At 41.0% G+C, this 18994-nt stretch overlaps 3 protein-coding genes and 1 long non-coding RNA gene across 4 annotated transcripts; 3 read left to right on the forward strand and 1 right to left on the reverse strand.

Annotated features, from left to right (window-relative positions):
- Window positions 1-7762: 7762 nt before the first annotated feature.
- Window positions 7763-9451, forward strand: LOC115752202 (uncharacterized protein At1g24485-like). Its single transcript, XM_048280778.1, has 4 exons — window positions 7763-7829; window positions 7934-8456; window positions 8611-9134; window positions 9315-9451. The coding sequence occupies exons 1-4, from the start codon at window positions 7763-7765 to the stop codon at window positions 9449-9451; spliced, it is 1251 nt and encodes a 416-aa protein (XP_048136735.1).
- Window positions 9452-9467: 16 nt separating this feature from the next.
- Window positions 9468-9985, forward strand: LOC125315607. Its single transcript, XR_007198822.1, has 3 exons — window positions 9468-9651; window positions 9750-9821; window positions 9914-9985. It is a non-coding gene; the product is annotated as an uncharacterized LOC125315607 (long non-coding RNA).
- Window positions 9986-10091: 106 nt separating this feature from the next.
- LOC125315561 lies at window positions 10092-10919 on the forward strand (the record flags this gene model as incomplete). Its single annotated transcript, XM_048280779.1, has 2 exons — window positions 10092-10314; window positions 10659-10919. Coding segments are annotated over 2 exons (420 nt in total), but the record flags the coding sequence as incomplete, so codon positions are not given.
- A 3257-nt stretch (window positions 10920-14176) lies between these two features.
- Window positions 14177-16237, reverse strand: LOC115752172 (cytochrome P450 76A1-like). Its single transcript, XM_030690220.2, has 2 exons — window positions 15265-16237; window positions 14177-14932 (listed from the first exon to the last, which is right to left on the reverse strand). The coding sequence occupies exons 1-2, from the start codon at window positions 16183-16185 to the stop codon at window positions 14321-14323; spliced, it is 1533 nt and encodes a 510-aa protein (XP_030546080.1). The 5' UTR covers window positions 16186-16237; the 3' UTR covers window positions 14177-14320.
- Between the last annotated feature and the right edge of the window lie 2757 nt (window positions 16238-18994).

Below are 18994 nucleotides of genomic sequence, written 5' to 3' on the forward strand. Positions count from 1 at the left end.
AAAAAATAAAAAATTTTGAAAAAAAATTAAAATATTATTAAAAATTGCCCCATTAGCGTCGGCCTACTAAAGTTGATCAAATGGACTAAATTGACACAAATAAAAAAAAATTTATAACTGAATTGAAAAAATTAAAAGGTTTATGACTGAATTGGCAAAAATACAATATAAGGTTTAGGATTTTTTTGACAAATTTCATATATTTATGATCGACCTAATTCATATAATAACTCAGCCTGTTAAATATGGATTAAGAAATTGATTTATTACTCGTTTTTTTGACAAGTCTAGTCACAAGATCGAGTAAAGTGTTGTTATGTCGCCACCGTGTCTATCCAATGTTGATCTTCTTTTTATAAATGATAAAATATGTTATTTACGTTCTTAACCAGAGGGCACATGAAGAGAGAATCCTTTCCAATAACAGCACGACATCTGTATAGTATAGGGATGCAATAAAGAGTTCAAGACCCGAGACTACAGGACAAGGGTTGATGTAACGGACGGCTAGGTTTTTTCGCTTTCTGAGCGCCTTCCATTTGGGCATCGCCACATGAAGCTCGTCACGACCACCCACGTCTACACCAATTAGTTCCCATAAATCAAGGTGGCCAGAACGAAAGAGGCTCCGAATCGACAGGGAAATGGCCTTGGACGGCCAGTGTTCGTGCCGTGTGAACAGGGAATTGCTTTGTACATCAAAAGCTTTCCACATCGAACATTAATGTCATGGAGTTGACCGACTGCTATTCGAATAAAACAAACAAGAATCGTCCGGAGTGACGACGTGAGGAAGATTTGGCCGTTTGTTACGCTGGCAAATCCGCCATCTACTCGGGGAATTTACAATTGGAAAACAAAGATAGTGGCGACTGTCGTCATGGGTGAACATGTTTGCACTTTCAATTTAAAGGTTCGCAAATATATATATGTAGATATGTCCTATATGGTTTTCTTAATTAAAAGTGAAGATAATGCTTTAGCAAGATACTTTGAAAATGGGAGAATTATAAATTTTAATAAAGTTAGTTACTTACAATAGGAAAATAATGATTTTGAAATCATATTAAATAAGACTTAACAAATGTCAAAAGTAGGGATGAGCAAACTGGACCGGTCCGGACTGCACCGGCCTGGACCGAATAGGATCGACGGGATTGGTCCGGTCATTGAGGACAAGACCGAACCCCTCAAAATATATATACAATTATAAGAGGGAGATGAGAGAACTAGGGCCGATCCTTAGTTGACCTAATTTTCCAATCTTCTGCTCGACACTTACTCCTCTCGTTCAATGCTCACGTCTCGCCTTTGCAACACGGCCCCTAATCATGTTTGTCGATATGCGATCTTCAATCATGTTTAGTCTTGACTCAATCTGTATTTTGCCTTGACTATATTATGCAAACCCATTGTCTTGTTCGCACTTGAATTCGGTGAAGCACGAGTATAATTTCACTTTGAGCTTGATTCTTTTCGATTCGAGGAGAATGATGCAAGAGCATAATCCTGTTTCATTTGTTTTAAGTGCTTTTCTTCCTAAGTTAGTCTTTTCTCATTATTTTAGGATTAGAAGTACTCATGTAATGGTTGTACGATGGTTATATGTATGTTTTATTACGTTGGATGGTTGAGATTGAAAGTTGTTGTTAGCGGTTCCACCGGGATCGGACCGGACCTGATCGAATTGCCGGTCCCGGGCCGATTTGGTCCCAATTCGATCTCCGATTCCGAAAATTTGGGGACCGAAACTATCGATCCGGTTCTCGGTTCCATATCGGGATCGGATCGGCCCGAATCATGCACACCCCTAGCCAGAAGCCAAAAGGGCACTCCTCAACATTTTTCATTCTAAATTTATGTAATTCTCCATTATTTTGGTGACCTCGATAAAACACGAATTAAAATCTCCAAAAGGGGCCTGAACATAAAAAATCCATACTTGGTGGTGCGGAACCGATTTCTTGTTGGGTGCCTAATCAAACTCGGCAAGCAAATCACTTAATACTTTTTTGCTCTTTGTCCATTCTCAATTTTGAGAACCGAGGAAAAAAATCCTAGCTAAATACATTTTCAGAATCAAAGACTTCACTTTCGAGAGTATTATAGGAAAATATAAATATCATTTTAGGAAATATTGCTAAGTACCTTTTTGGTTTTTCTTTTCTGTACTTCCCATTGGAGTCCGCAGAGAAAACTTCCAATTCTTCGGTCAGCTCAAATCACACGAGGCAACTTCAAATTCAGAACTCAGAAGTGTCTCTCCCCCTCTCTCTCACTCGTTCGGCCCTAGTTCTCTCATCTCCCTCTTATTTTCGCAAAGCTTTCTTTTTTTTAATAATCTCCATGGGATGGTTTGAGCTATATCTCTCCCTCCCCTCCCTTTCTTTTTAGGTTGTTTGGTTTCTATATTTCCTTTTCTTCTTTTCCTCTTATTTGGGAGTTTTGTTCCTTCTGATTTAATCTAGATCTGGAAGTTTCTCTCTCCCCGTTTCGGTGAGATTTCTATCCCGATCTAGTCTAGATTCGTGGTTTTTTGTGTCGATATTTTTGGGATTTCGCTTTCTTCGAATTTCGTCGATGAACAAGTTCAATTTTGAAGGAGATCGGAGGAGTTTCGTGAATGTTTCACTCTCACATGTATCGGATCTATGCTCGTTTAACCTTTTTACTCTGCTAGGTGAAGGTGTTGGCTGTCGAAAGGTAATGTCGTAGCATCGGATGGAGTTCTCGGTTTGTGCTCATTACTAAAGATGGATTCGGTGATCGGTCGTTGATATTGATGTGAATAAGTCATAGGTGTGCTCTTTAAGCATGTGACCTACAACCTTGTTCTGATAATTTCTCTTATTATTTGTAGCTTGTTTTGGTTTGAAATGGGATTTGTCTTGGTTTGAAGTTATGCTCTTTGAACTGATATGTTTCTCTCTTATATTTCGATCAAGGAAGTGAATGAAATGTTATTTTGATTAAAAAAAAAATCGCACAAGGCAATTCAATCCCGAAATATCTAGCATGATAATTCACAAGATTGATGTGAATGAAACACTAGTTGAGGACCTGTGCAATATGCACGGCATCATCTCCAGAATGCATCAGTAATCAAAACTATAACTAAGACGGTATGCTAATTTATATTACAATAGATAAACATTGCAAAATTCGTCTTTACTTTCTCAAGTACATCACAAGGTTAGTGTTTTGTAAATATGATTTAGAACAACCTTAAACCGTACATCAATGAATCTTTTGAGAAATTAAGAAGCTAAAGCATAATTCATTAATGACTCGTATTTAAAGATCAAAATACTAAAATGCTCCTAGGGTGTAAGAAATGGTAACTCGTAAGAAACTTTTTATATATCGCTGGGAAATAACCATTTTCATATTTTTCTCGGACTTCAACTAATTTGGCATCATACCAATCCCAATTCCATGTATGTATGCCGCTTGTGCCACGTGTCTAGCCATAATCATCGAATTTTGAGATTCTAGGGTCGTGCCCTACTGCATCTACTTTGCTGCTCCATGTTGGAGGAATCACGATCGGTCAATATCAATCTTATACACATCAAACTTTTTGCTGGCTAAACATATGTCGGTCATAATTCGGTAATTTCACAAGAGAAGTGCCTTTAGAGAAAAAAAAAACAAGGCAAAAAGATAAGCTCAACTCACTCATGTACCAAAGCTCATCAAATTCAACTTAGTTCTTAACCTTCGTGTTTAAGTAATTTGTGAACTCTTTATAAGTCTAACGGGAATTATGACATTAATTCTCGATCAACACAATTTTCGGGAGCACACTCACGGAGGCCTAATGCCTATTGTCGGAGAAGTGCAGGTGGGTCCCACTCGTGGGGCCCATCGGAAATAAAGAAGAGAGAATGACACGCACCGACATTAAAGGCTCGCAAGCTAACACCAACTACCATTTTGCCGCCGAGGGTTCTTGGGAGTCAGTCCTGGGCCTCGCAGGATTACATTTGACAGAGAGCCCAATCGGCCGATGTTATGGGCCTGACGAGTTCCGTGTTTGGTAAAACCCGAAAGCAACCCGTGGCGATCTCGGCGTCGCTCGTGGAATCCTGTACCGGTCACAATAATCATCAAAATTCGCATTGCCTTCTTTAATTCTGTCTGAATACTAAACCCATCAAACAAATGGGCCGGGTCGGGTAAAAGACCCATTTTCATGTTTTATATATATATCAAACGATCCATATTCGACCCAATTTATATCCGACTTGACCCATATATTAAAATACTTTCATATTCAATTCAATCTAGGAGATCTAGTAACAAAACCGAGGTGAGAGCACGAAGCGAGCAAGCGCAACATCAAGTGAGAGCGAGACAGAATGAACAAAGAGTCATAAAAATAGGTTACGAAGTAAATTGTTAACCTATTTAACACTTATATTATTTTGGATTTTACCATTTTAAATCCATTTATGACTCATTTACTTAAATCTATATAACAATTCAGCCCAACAAATATGGTTAAGAAATGGGTTCATAACCCATTTGACCCAACTTGGTTCTCTCTTTCTTCTTTTTCTCTCGCTTATTGAGATAGATGGAAGTTAGGAAAGCTGCACAGGAATCGAATTCATCGGATTAGACTGGACCTCGATTATAAGGCTTTGGGCGTGACGTCACGTCAATAACGAAGACACCAACTCTTCAACTTCAGGCCATGGCAAGAAGAAGAAGAAGAAGAAGAAGAAGAAGCTTATAATAGTAGTTGTGGTGGTCGCCGTTGCACGTTTCATTCTTTTCTGGGCTTTAATGGCCACTCTACTCGTAATGTTCCAACCGAGAAGAAAGGCTGCAGGTAAACCAAGCCAGCTATTCAGCTTCTAGTATTAGCTTAGACACTCGCCAACTACACCTTAAGAGCGAGAACATTTCGCATTTCAGAAATATCAAATTTTCAAACCTTTCCTTCCTTTCTGAAGTTGAATTTCCAATTTATTCATGTTATTTGTTTTCAAGTCCCTTTATTTCTCCTTTTGCGAGATCGTAAGCGTCGATCTTTCTAACAAACATTTCGTACGTTTCAAGCCCATGCATATGTACCGCAGGAGCACATCAATGTCGACCGAGTATAAAGGAGTGACACAAATCAAATCGTAGTATCGGTATCAGTCGGATTATACGACAGAACGCGGTTTGTATTAAGAGATGCATGTGCATTTTTTGCAGCGGTCAGTGCCTAATGCGTAGCTCTCCGTTTTGATCATATGTACATATACAAATCATATATAGAAGAGGGAACATGCATGCACGTGGAGGTGAAAACCCCAATTGACATTGTAGGTATCTCCTATTATAATTATGAAAATTCAAGCTAAATGATCAAACATTTACCGCGTTGGAAGAAATCACTAAGGAAGGATTTGAAGCCTCATTTCATCGCTTGGTCAGCGTGGACCGCCATAATATATATGATGAAGACTCGTTACGTGCTAAGATAAGAGTAGACGTACTAATAAAACCATGCCCAGCCGCATATATATTGCACGAATTGACATGACTTGCCGCTAAGTCTTCTACTATTGTTGGTGGGAATAAATTAATCATATTCATCGATACTTTAATGAAGACTTTGGGACTAAGCGGAAGAACAGGAATGATTCTTTGAATGGAGATGAAGTGCTGAGCTTGATTGCTCAAAGTGGCAATCATTGTAACTCGTCATTCCAATTCATCACCTTGTCATCAATTACAACCACAAAGTCGAGCAGCTTCATTCAGCACAGTATTCTTATGACCCTACCCAGCAAAATTTTGCTCGATAGGGATAAGTAAATGGGCTGTCAAGCCCAGGATCAAGTCTATTGATCAATATGAATCAAAACTCGAGGGCAAACATAATTTAGAGTGCATTCTATCTGGTCCATGAGATTCGAGATACTTTATGAGGTTGAAATTTACCGGTTTAAGTGACTTTTGTGAAAAATTATTCAAAATGTCCTAAACATATTATACGGCTGTCAATTTAATCCTAAACTTTTTAAGTTGATCAATGTAATTTTAAACATTTTTGAGAAATTTTCCATGTAATCTATTCGACTAATTTAGGTCAAAAATAGCTTATGTGGTCGTTTAGTCAGCCGGTTGTACTACTTGTCACAATCGGTAAATGACGTGTACAACCTTAAATGAAATCACGTAGTTTTCATTTAACTCACTTGTGGCTGGTGTGGGTCGTCATCCATTGTTGAGACCTAAGCAACCCCCGCTACTCTTTCGTTCCGGGAAGATGAGTAGTGAAGAAAAGGAAAAAAGAAGAAGAGAAAATCAAGTAATTTATAACACCAAAATGACTTTGTTTGGAGTGGAGTCGAATATGTCAAATTGCATATCATGCCACGATAGCTGTCGCCGACTAGACCACCACACTAGTATTTTTATGTCTGAATAATCTAGAAAAATTATGAAAAGATTTAGGACTACGTTGGTCAAATTGAAAAGTTTAGGGCTGAATTGGCAACTGTATAATTAGTTTATGATTTTTTGGATAATTTTTCCAGGGTTTTCATTATACAATGATCAACAATTAATTTTCCTCTGCTAACCCGATCCCAATGGAAATCGCAGATTATCCACGGCGATACCAAGACCAATAACCCTATAGGATTGCATAGTTGATTTGGGGTATCAAGAATTTCAAGCTCCAGAAGTAGAGGTTGCTCGTTAAAATCACACCAATTGCGTGCAAATAATCCGGAGTCGTGGGTCATGACCCATTAAATGAGTACCTTTTGTTCTCCCATGCTGGCATGTGAATAAATATGAAGCCGAAAAAAATTCTCAATCTGTATTTTGAGTTTTTAATTGGTCATTGACTGACTAATTTGGCTCATCTAGGTCAACCTCGACTCTGGCATACTCAAGTCGTTGGCCGTAAGATTCTCAAATTCTGACTTTCTAATTGGACATCTGTAAGTGATTACTTGCTAATTGCAGCCGCAAAATCAGGGTTGACCATAGAAGGCCCCAAGTCAAAGTCAACTGCCAAAGCCCAAGTGGCATTACATAGTGAATAACTTGGTCGTGGGCGGTACCATTTGAACCAAAGCGTACCCCGTACAAAAGTCATACATTTCTGAAAGAGGTGATGAAGAAGTGAGCTCTTGCAACATCTGATCAACCGATCAATATGAGAGAACATGTTCTTGTATAAAGATGTAAATGAGCGGATGAATTGTGCCCGATAAGATGTATGACGTGAAAAGTCACTATATAATTAAATCTGAACTTGAAAAATTAGGAAATTGAGTTTCGATCTCAGTTTACGTCATCAAGCAAGATATCGAGAGAGGAAGTCGAATGGGAAATCTCCACTTTGTCGAGTTCCATTTACCATGTCTTGTGATTAGGAGTTTCTAACCTATGAAATAAGTCATGGATTTGTGAACTATATGATGAGTCATATGATACAAAATTGGATACGGTGCGAACAGAAATTCACTCATACGACCTAAACACGGTCTCGGTGATGCTAAATCCACTTACATGGTTTCGTTTCTTGATAACTAAACCAGCTCATTCAAGCAAACAATGATCTTAAATTTTTCTGGTCCAGATATTCGAATAGAGATTGGCATCCATGCACTGGAAATGACAAGGAAGGTGATGAATAGGAAAATCTAAATGTGCAGAACACACAAGAAAGTCAAACTTCATCCTCATATATGAGATACCCGAGTCACGTCTCTTTGCCATCCATCTCCTTAGAGCTACGCCACGCACCATGGCAATGGCAAGCCATCTCTCTCTCTTTCTAGTTGCTCTCTCTACCATTTCTGCATCTGCTGATGGTACGAGCTTTTTCCCTCTCTTTCTCCTTAACCGACGCTTAGTCACCGTTTTTGTGCTTAGCTCCCATTGATCTTTCTATTACCTTTTTCTTCTGTTGTGGCAGTTCTTTGGAACGTCGACTGTGGATCATCCGGCACCTACGTCGACGGCAATTTCATCGGGTGGATGGGGGACAGCGACCTCATACAAAATGGGCAGTCCGAGGTGGTGCAATCTAGCAACTCGGTCGACCATGTGATGAGCACGTTGAGAGTGTTCACGACTCGGAAGAAGAACTGCTACTCTCTCAAGGTCGAGAAGGGAGGCCAGATATATGCCCGGGCGAGCTTCTACTACGGGAACTACGATGACAAATCAGCTCCCCCGACCTTCGACTTGCACTACGACGGGAATTACTGGGACACGGTCGAGACTTCGAATGACAAAGTCGTTTACTACGAGACCATCTACGTGGTCAAGGGAGACTACATGAGTGTCTGTGTCGCGCAGACGCAGCGTAACCAGTACCCCTTCATGTCGGCTCTGGAAGTGCGTAGCTTGGGATCCAACATGTACAAACACGTCGATTCCAACTACGCTTTGTACTTGAAAGCTAGGGTTGCTTACGGAACAAATGCAGACGTTAGGTACATAATCTACAGTTCTGTTCACATCCAAACTTTCTATCTGACCCAAAAAAGGAAATTTTAACTATCGTGTTCGAATGAATTGCATGTTGGATATTCAAATTCTTCTCCATTCTAACTGACAGTGATGATGATATTATTCATGGGCTCGCAGGTACTCAGCTGATGCTTATGACCGGATCTGGCAACCCGCGGCCATAGGGACCGGATTGACTGTGGTCACAAGTGATGCATCGATCGTAGATACAAGCGTCGATGATAATCCTCCACAAGCCGTGATGCAGAATGCAGTCACCACCTCTAAAGCATCCAACCCCATTCAATTGACCATTGATTTTCCGGCGAAAGCAATCCCCATCTACATGAACTTGTACTTCTCCGAAGTCACTCAGCTCGACACGACTCAAAAGAGATCATTTGAGCTATACGCCAATGACAAGCCTCTCACGAACCCGGAAATTATCGTCCCGCCTTACGGAACCGTCACCGAGATGTGGCTCACTAACTTGAGCGCGTCTTCCAACACTTCGTTTTCCTTGGTGGCAACCTCGGATTCAACTCTTCCGCCACTCATAAACGCCATGGAAGTGTTCTACGTCGATGTTCTCACTGATGGAACGAACAGCAAAGACGGTCGGTATTCTTCAACTGATTATGGACTCTATGAGTTATTATACTGTAAAATTTTTTCCGTTTATTGAAAGTTATAAGCTTGGGCCATAATCAATATCATTGGCACAAAGAACTCATTTCCTTTTTCAATAAGGACATGAGACTCTTGACTCCTTAATTCACCATCAGAATGCTGATTTTACCTTCAATATCTAATCTCATGTGTTTTGCTTGTGGCTTCGTCAGTGGATGGATTATCCTCTCTTCAAACTGAATTCACCAACTTACAAGACTGGTCTGGTGATCCTTGTCTCCCTTCTCCATACACCTGGGATTGGCTCAACTGCAGTGGCGATGCCACGCCTCGCGTGACGGCATTGTAATTTTTGTTGAAGTTTCTTTTAATTCTAATTACTTATGGAGCCTTCTTTTCCTAACTTTGTGCCATCAAAGGATTTCTAAGATATATAAACAAGGTAAAGCAATCATTCGGTGAACATTCCTGGGTTTTCAGGTATCTGAGCGGATATGATCTTTCGGGACAGCTTCCAGATTTCAGTTCCATGGATGCCCTCGTGACGATGTGAGTCGAGCAGAGAATACTAATATAACATGCCGTGGTTATCTTTTTCCATGTAACATTACTAACAGCCTGTGCTTTTTTGGTGATTGTGTTCCCAGAGATCTGCACAACAATAGCTTGAGTGGATCCATTCCGGATTGTCTCGGCACATTACCGAATCTCAAAGAATTGTGAGAATCAGGAAAAACTATGCAATTCTTCACAAACTTTGTTTGATTTGTTTGAGGTAATAGTAACTGAAGATTGATGCATTTCTTTCTAGGAACTTGGCCAATAATAAGTTGACTGGACCGATCCCTTCGTCGCTGTCCAAAAACAACAAAATTAAATTAACGTAAGTCAACTTTGTGTTACCCTTTGTGGAAACTTCTGAGTTTTTGTTAGATTAAAAACTGATCACTCATTCTGTTGCTAACTTAATTATTAGTGTATCGGGTAATCCGGAGCTGTGCGTGTCGGGCAAGTCCTGCAAAACGGATGTGACAAGTACTGGCGGTGGATCGTCGGACACGACATTGACATCCTCGGGCAAGAAGAGTAGCAAGCTCCCTGCGATTCTTGGTGGCACGATTCCCGCTTTCTTCATCTTCTGGATTATTGTTGGGGTCGCGATTGTCCTACACCAGCAGCGTAAAAGAGCAGCTATCGCTTCAATGACTGCAGGTGTAATCACAAGTTGAAACTTTATAACTAAAACCAGACACATTAATTTTATTGACACTCATCCATTATGATTGAACCTTTAACGGGTTCTCAATTGTCGAATCACATGTCTAATTAGTATGTACTGTACGCTGCCGATTAATAGTCTCACTATCCTTCAAGTACACAGCAGTTAAAGAATCAATACTATAAAACTTTATTTATATGGACACTGTATGTTGCATAACTCACAGTTCCTGCATGATGATGATAATTAGCTCATTTTTCATATGTAAATAGAACCTTCTTATTAGTACATTGTGATCATCCATCAGCTGATGCTGGTCTCTCTTTTCCAAACTTAGGGCAAACAGGAGGAGCGAACACGGGTAATGGTGGACCGCAGGCAATGGCAGACAATGGCCAGATGGGAGGGAAATTAGGGCAAGTAGCAATGAATGAGTTCAGAGTCAACATGGAGCAACAAGTGAGCAACGAAATCAGCGAGTTGATCCATGAGCAAGTTCAAGACAATGACAACCGTGGCATCCGAAACAACTGAATTTAAATCCATTTTTCTTTACCAGTTCAGTAATAGTGCTCGTTCCATTTTTTTCGTCATTGTTCCAACCCAAGAATGTATTTAAGTTTATGGTTATGTTAAGCTCTCTTGAGCAAACGGCAAAGCTGTATGCTAGCAGGTTTTCTTCTCTGTTTTCACTTGCTCTTTCTTCCAATATGTACTTATAAGTAATCAGTAGCTATCAGAGCTGGTGATGCATCGAGATTCCTCTGTTTTCCTGCATTTGAAATTGATAATTGCTGGTTGATATGTGCTCTATGGGAGCATCCTTAATCTTTGTGAGAAATGGCCTAACCTTGGATATATGAATCGAAATTCTGGCGAGCTTCTTGTCGAGATTGTTATCCCCCTTATCGGCATTCAGGCCGCCCATTAGAACTTTAAATACTTTCTAAGCACAGTACAATATCTGTTGTTTCCATATACCTTCAATCGTATACATCCATACTGAAAAGCAGTAACTATAAAGCATGCATTGACATTATTTGGAGTGAGAAGATCCAGGATATGTCCAACTCCTAAGCTCTGAGACAGCAGATAAAAGGATAAAAAGGGTAAAAAGGGTTTGTTTCTGGAAGTTCAATTTGCTTTCCACGAGAAACTATGTCTCTGTCCTGTCTTGATGTCGGTCGAATCTTGAATTATTAGGACAGCTACATCAAAAGATGTAGCAATTATTGTGTCAACTAGGGTTTGGATTTCCAATTCTCAATCTGCTTTCTTCAAGCGAGGGATTCCCCGCGTCTACCAAAAACGGAAATATGCATGCATTCAAGATAATGACGGATAACTTGTGAGTCAAGTAATATTTCTTGGGTTGAAAAAATTGTATATGCTATCAATTTCGGGATCTATCGATCACAATTTTTGGAGAAAAATTATCAAAAAAGTTATTAATATATTACAACTGTACTAATTTAGTTGTAAACTTTTTTTAATTATGTCAATTGAATTTTAACATTTTAAAATTTTGCCAATTGAGCTCATCCTATTAATTTTAGCTGGAAATTGATAACATGGATATTAGCCGCCCTAAATGGCATTGCAAGCAATGAAGTGAATTTTTAAAATTTTTAAAATTTTTTCTTTTCTTTTTCCTTTAGTGCTAAGGGCCAGCAGGAGGACGTTGGATATCTCTAGAAAGAGGCCATCCGGGCTAACCCTCACCAAAGGCCACGAGGTTTGACCTCACTAGGGATTGGGCTGGCTAGGGTTAGATCGCCGCAGCCTAGGTGAGGCACGATCTCACCGGATCTAGCGAGGTTGGGCCTCGCCCATGGCTAGGGAAGCTCAACCCTCGCCAAATTCGGTGGGGGCAAGCCTTGCCGGCCCAATTGTTGATGAGGTCGACCTCACCCAACCATAGTAAGAGTCACCAGCGACCTTGTCGCCCACAATGAGAAAACGTTAAAAATAGGAAAAAGGAAAAATCATAAAAATTGTAAAATAATAAAATTATAAAAATTGTCTATATTAGAACCAGTGATGCCACATAGGACTACTAACATTCACATCGGGGATTTCAGCCAAATTGACCAAATGGACTGAATGGGCATAAATGGAAAAAAGATTTATGTTTAAATTGGCAGAATTTCAAAACATTTATGAATTTTTCAGTAATTTTTTCGAATTATATTTAGTTGGAGTGGGAGCTCCTCTGTCTATCTCACTTATTGTGGCGCTTTCGATTATGGCTGGGTGTTGTTTGTCGACACTATCATCTAGAGGAGGTGAATAGGTTATTATGTTCAAACTTGATAAAATAATGCAGAAATAAAATGTTCAAGTTTGATAGGAGCAGATGTAGTTAACGGAACCATACAGTGCTTCTATCGGATAATAAATAGATGCAAGTAGAGAGTAGAAGACAATGCACAAGAGATTATAGTGGTTCGGCTTTGGTAAAGCCTACGTCAACTCTTCTATACCAACAGCCTACTCGCTAGATCCTACTATGTAATCAAATGAGACATAAATATGTGGTGACTCAAACACAAATAAATCTTTGACCAAACAAAAAAAAAAACACAAATAATTCCAAACGAAGCAAGTCTTGCTTCTACCAAAACAATCCTATTCTACACACTTGTTTCTGTATTACACCTCTCACAAGATTTCCCTTTAAGTATGTAGATAATTGAAACATATGAAGCTCTCTTGAAATATGGATATTGATCACTTGATCTCTTTTGTTTTTCTTCGAACTTGGTGCTGCTTATATACTCCTCGTCTTCCAAGCTTTTAGCTGGATAGAACCATTATGAGGATCAATCTCCAAAATTAGTTGTTGGTTGGTTGTCGAACAAAGACCATGTAACCATTGATGTAAGAGAAATCATAGATTTGAGAGGATTTGCTCGCGTATACAATTAAATCCTTGACACCATAAATCAAGCTTCTAATAAAGAAAATTATTTACAAGTTGATTTAAAATCAATTAAGATTCATCGTGTGGAAAATTACGAAAATATCTTTAGTATTGTTGGTCAATCAATATAACTTAGCAACAAAATTCTAACCAGGTAATTGACCATAAAATTCTTGTATGAGATTGTCTCTATCCACGAAATCCTAATTCTATCAGAATAAAAGAGTTGAACATATTAATACAGAAGGCATAGAAATATATTTGTAAATCTTATTCAAAGTCTAAATCAAAGTCTTTTCAACAAAATATGATAATTTTGCTTTGTTCAAAATTAAATGTAATTTTCTCAACACTGGGCACGTCAGATCCACGTCTCCAAGCCAGATCCGGTGTGGCCGACAATGGGTGACCCCACCACCTGAGACTGAGCATCGCCGCAGGTCGATCACACCATTAGCGGTGGCCATGAGGCCGCAAGCATAATGCTCGAGAATGGAGACTGGACAGACCTGGTGGGGCTTGAATGGACGGCGACGACAGGATGACGAAAGGGTGCACGACGATAACTTGGAGGCAAGGTGACGCCAAGGCGAAGTGGTGGGGCAGTGGTGGGGCAGTGGTGGGGTCGACTGTGCTGTATCAGTTGGGACTGCATAAAGAGATATGACTCTTGGTTTCTCTTTTGCTCTAGTCTTTATATATACACAAATTTCTTACTATATGAGCACGTTTGGGCCTTCCAGGAGACAATTTTAGACTCTGAAATTACCCAGAATTCTAGACGATCTCAATCCTTTCAAAATACTTGATCCTTGCATGCAAGATGACGTGATAAATATGCATGAATCCTCAATCGATGTAGTTGCATGTACAGTTAAGTAAACTTATTTATTGATGCATGAATATAACTTCGAAAATTACATAGTCTGTCTGATTTTTGACTTGTTTAGACTTGGGATTAGTAGGAACATAGTATTTTTACGAGGAATGTCCAGGCGGGGAGTAGCATTTGAGGAAGCAAAGAAAGGTTCTGACCAATATGTGGAGCAAGCAGAAATTCCGAGCTGAACCAAGTCTCACATTGCCCTTCGTTTGGGCACCACCAGCAAGGGGACATACTTCCTCATGGTCATCCCCACCCTATCTCTCATGTCGATCGTCTTTGCATCGGTACAGCCATCGAACTCCCAATCGAACTCATGAAGCAACGAGCTCAGAGCCAGATGAAGCACGCGATGTGCCAAGGGCAAGCCGGCACACATCCTTCGACCTGCTCCAAACGGAATGAACTCGTAGTGTTGACCTTTATAATCTAACTTTGATCCAATGAACCTCTCGGGCTTAAAAGCCATAGGGTCTTCCCAGACATCCGGGTCTCTACCAATCGCCCAAGCATTCACAAAGACCTGCGTGTTCTCGGGTATGTCATACCCCATGAAAACGGTGTCGCCCATGGCCCTCCGTGGCACGAGGAGTGGGATTGGCGGGTGGAGCCTGAGGGTCTCCTTCACAACTGCTTGCAGGTAGGGGAGTTGGTCTATATCAGCTTCCTGGACCTTTCTGTTGGACCCGACGACCCGGGACAGCTCTGCTTGGGCCTTGACCATGGAGTCCGGGTCCCGTAGGAGTTCTGTCATTGCCCATTCGATGGTGCTGCTCGATGTTTCCGCACCGGCCAAGAACATTTCCTGTGATGTCAAGAGGCGAGTACGTGAGAGCAAGCATGGCAAAATTTCACGAAATGGAGCCATTTCCATAAGCTTTTCTAGGTTAAGGCAATGAAGCCATAGCCATACCTTTATTCAAATGGGTAGCAACTGTGGGAAGTTAGTTATACGAAATAGGCTACCAACTTACCATAGTACTTTACCAAAATAACCATAACCAAGTTTTCACACGTCTAAGATCCATTTTGACAGGTTTGCGGTTTTTGTGTTTATGCAAGAAAACAAATCACGCAACATATGCATTGGACATAGGAATCCTTACAGAACTGGCAATTCAAAGGTTGTGGTCGTACCAGTATGAATGTATTGATCTGCTTCTCAGAAAGCTTGGCCGGCTCGTCCTTACCGTGCCCTTCGAACTCAAGCAACACATCCAGAAAATCCGTCCTGTCATGGTCTCCCCCGATTTTCTTCTCCTCAATCCTCTCCCTCACGAAATCCGAAGCGATCCTCATGGCCTTCCCCATATCCCGATCCATCTTCCTCCTCAGCCCTTGCGGCCCCAACCACCGCAGCCACGGGAACAGGTCCCTGACGGTCACGTGGCCTGACCACTCCATCATTCCGGTCATTGCCGCGAAGAACTCGGATCCAACCTTTGAGTCTGGATCGAGCAAGTCTCGGGACAGCATGAGATTCCCTAGCAGATTGAATGACATGAGGAACACGAAGCGCGCGAGATGAATACCTTCTCCGAGCCGGACCTTGTCAGCCGACGCTGCATCCCCGATCCATGTCAACATGGTGTCAAGACACTTTCTCCGGATCGGAGCTGTCTCGTTGAGCCGCTTGGCGACTAGCATGTCCACCGACAGCAACCGCCTCGACACCCGCCAATATGTGCCGTATGGGGCTAGGGCGACGGATCCCTTGTCGTAGTCCTGAGATCGCATGAGATCGGTGATGGTTCGCTCCGCAAAATTGAGGTCTTGGTTCTTGAAGAACTCGGCGGCAACTCTGCTCGAGAGAATCACCATGGTGTCTATGGAGCCTAGTCTAACCCAAACTAATGGGCCATACTTCTTGCGGAGGCCGGCTAGTGATCGATGAGGCATCCTCCCGAGATCGAACAGGTTGCCGAATATCGGCCATCCGGAGGGTCCGGGAGGAAGCTGATGTGACCTGGACTTTTTCCGGCGAAAGGAAAGAAACAAAGTAGCGGACACAAAGAGGATGCAGATCAGTAGTAGAACTGAATTAGTAGGTTCAGCCATGGTTTCGATCAGCACAAGTGAGTTCTCCGATGAGCTCGTTCCCGGTGAACGTGACTGATGTAAGTGGCAAAGTCAACTGCAAGTTTGGAGTCTGGAACTTCCGGTGCTCGTGAAATGGATGTTCATTACTCTTTTTATTTTTGTTTATTTTAGTATCTATGCGGTTTGTGGCCACCGTGTGAATGAAGATGTCGACACTAGTTGACTTATCCCTGTAGGTGAGGAATACGATAGATGTAAAAAGGTTGGAAACTAATGAATTTGTCTCCAACAGCTGTACTTTGGACTTGCCGAAACATATTAAAATTACGTCTAGTCCGAGACACGATCCTGATGATCCGTCCATTGATTGGGACAATAGAAGGAGAAATTACCAAAAAAAAAAAGTCGTAAACTCTAAACTTCATTTTTAATTATGTCAATTTAGTCTTATGTATTTTAATATTTTGTCAATTTAGTCAATCCGATCAATTTTAGCTAAAAATTACCGAAGTGGATATCGGCCGTCCTACGTGTTTGTCGCCGGTTGTGCTATGCCTATGCGTTAGGAGACGAGAGATGAAATTTAGACTTAAAACAAGCATGCACCTGACATTGGTGGTCTTTTTGTTTTGCCGAAACGGAGCTTTTTGTTCATTGAACATCAAAGGACAACATGAGTTACGGGGTTTTAGAACACAAAAGATCGCATAAACGTAATGGTGATACCGCCAGCTAAGAGATCTCGTGTTAATTGGCTGAAGTAGAGAGATATAGACACTAAATTCTTTCATGCTAACACTGCGCAGCGTAGACGGCAAAATAAAATCTCCATACTGAAAATTGATGACTCGATTCGATGTCGCGAGGAAAATGAGCTGAAAAAGCATGTGACTGAGTTTTATTTGCGCCATTACAAGCTCTAGAAACTCGCGCAGGGACAGTGAATGAGGTAGTCGAGGCACCGATTGAACCGAGTCAAGTTATTTGGGCTCCACAAGGAAAAAATCATCTGTTTTCTGGTCAACATCGAGCTCCTTCACAAATTAATAGTTCTCGAGTCTACTTAAATATCTCGATTTTCCAAGCCGAACTTTTTAATGACCGATCAATTTCTGGCTAAGTTTCTAACATCGCGCACGCGAGTCGAGTCGAGCTCGAGTTTGATCCTAGATCGGCCAGACTCAATTCAATTACACCGCTAGCAGTTCGTCAGTCAATGAACCGGGTCGGGTCGGGTTTTGTTTCGTATTACCCAAGTCAAGACCGGGTTAATTTTAGTCAGGACCCTTTTCTCACGGCCTATCTACTATTTTCTTCCCGTGAGTGTGAATCGCGCTGAATTTAAGAAGACTTGTGCTTTCTTTCTTTATTTTTTTTCTACATTACTTTGTGGGACTTGCTAAGCATAATATTTTTGGGCTACTGTGAGAATAACACCATGTTCTGAGCCACAAATTCGTGAAAGGTGGACCTCGCAATAATTTTTAATTATTTATTTATCTATTTTTAATGGCTCAAAATACACTGTCATTCTCACACGGTACATTAAAGACAGTGACATAAGCATTTCTTTTACTTGATGGGTCAATTTCATAGACAAGGGCTACTTCTTCTCATGGGAAAAGGCTCATATCATAATAAGTCCACAAGAGGCAAGAGGGGTTGAAAGTTGAAACCCAACTTCAGAGGGAGAGAGTTGTGGAGTTGGGCTTTGACGACCCAACAGCTTTTTTACTTTGGGTCTTTAGAGCAATGGGCCAAGTGGAGGGAGGGGGGGCAATTTGGTCAACACGTCCCTGCACTCTTTGATTAGCACCTGTTCCTCCGACTTCGGTTGCTCGACTTATCAGATTCTTCTTTCATCATATTTTTCTCCCACCAATTCTTGAACTACTTTCATGCAATTCGCGGGAAAGAGTAAAATTAAGATGGAAAATGTCCAAACACTACCCTTCTTCATAGACTTGGGATCGAATGGTTTCCTCGGCACCAAGAAATAAACATAGGCAATGATCAGCAGCATCAGGGAGAGTAAAGTAAACCAGTAGCCAATCCAAATGTCGACACGAAGCTCTCTCTCGTATTTACACGGCAGTTCACGTGGATGCTGCAAGAGAGGTAAGTGAGCCCTTACAGATAGCATTGCGTGCAAAAAATGTTATTCGGGTTCAGTTAGACTGCTTTCTTTAATTTCAATTGCTTGTCGTTAGTGATACTCTTAGGAATGTAGCCGGAGAAGTCGTTATTGCCGAGAACTCTACAGGAGACGACAAAGAAATGTTTTTCTAGGCCACATAAGGTACTTAAACCTAATTCGCATGGTCAAGAATTATTCTTCGCCAAAGACTTGAAGACTCGCAGTAACTTGAGATACGGCAATGTGCCGAGGAATTCAGGAATTGGTCCGTCGAGGCTATTATTTCCCAAGTCTCTGAAACGAAGAGACAGAAGCTGATCATCGTAAGCACATTGAACAACATTCCGATGAAAAAGAAGACACAAAATTTTAGTAATCAATCCATTCAGATGACCGACATAATCTCGAGTGCTTGCATTTGGCTGAAGTAAGGAAGTTGACCGGAGAGACCATAAGCTGTAAGATTTCTGCGTTGTCATAGCTCAATGAACATTTGGAAGCTCATAGATGCAAAGTCGTACAGATTTTTGGTCATCAGAGAAGCCACAGATCATCAGTCTGGTTATGTAATTGAAGGAAACGAGCTTTGTCGATGAGTTTATTCATGGAAGTAACCCTCGGAGGGTCGTAGCCTCGGCAAGATATCCTTGGCCATGTAGTATCGCTTGGAAGACATGCGTCGCCGCTCCA

Source organism: Rhodamnia argentea, chromosome 6 (assembly GCF_020921035.1).
Source record: "Rhodamnia argentea isolate NSW1041297 chromosome 6, ASM2092103v1, whole genome shotgun sequence".
NCBI lineage: Eukaryota > Viridiplantae > Streptophyta > Magnoliopsida > Myrtales > Myrtaceae > Rhodamnia > Rhodamnia argentea.

Bases quoted from the DNA above. Each gene is read 5' to 3' on its own strand.
- LOC115752202 (XM_048280778.1), top strand. From the start codon at position 7,763: ATGGCAATGGCAAGCCATCTCTCTCTCTTTCTAGTTGCTCTCTCTACC. The intron at 7,830-7,933 runs GTACGAGCTTTT...CTGTTGTGGCAG, and splicing joins CATTTCTGCATCTGCTGATG to TTCTTTGGAACGTCGACTGT. The intron at 9,135-9,314 runs GTAAAATTTTTT...TGGCTTCGTCAG, and splicing joins ACTCTATGAGTTATTATACT to TGGATGGATTATCCTCTCTT.
- LOC115752172 (XM_030690220.2), bottom strand. From the start codon at position 16,185: ATGGCTGAACCTACTAATTCAGTTCTACTACTGATCTGCATCCTCTTT. The intron at 14,933-15,264 runs GTACGACCACAA...TTGACATCACAG, and splicing joins AGATCAATACATTCATACTG to GAAATGTTCTTGGCCGGTGC.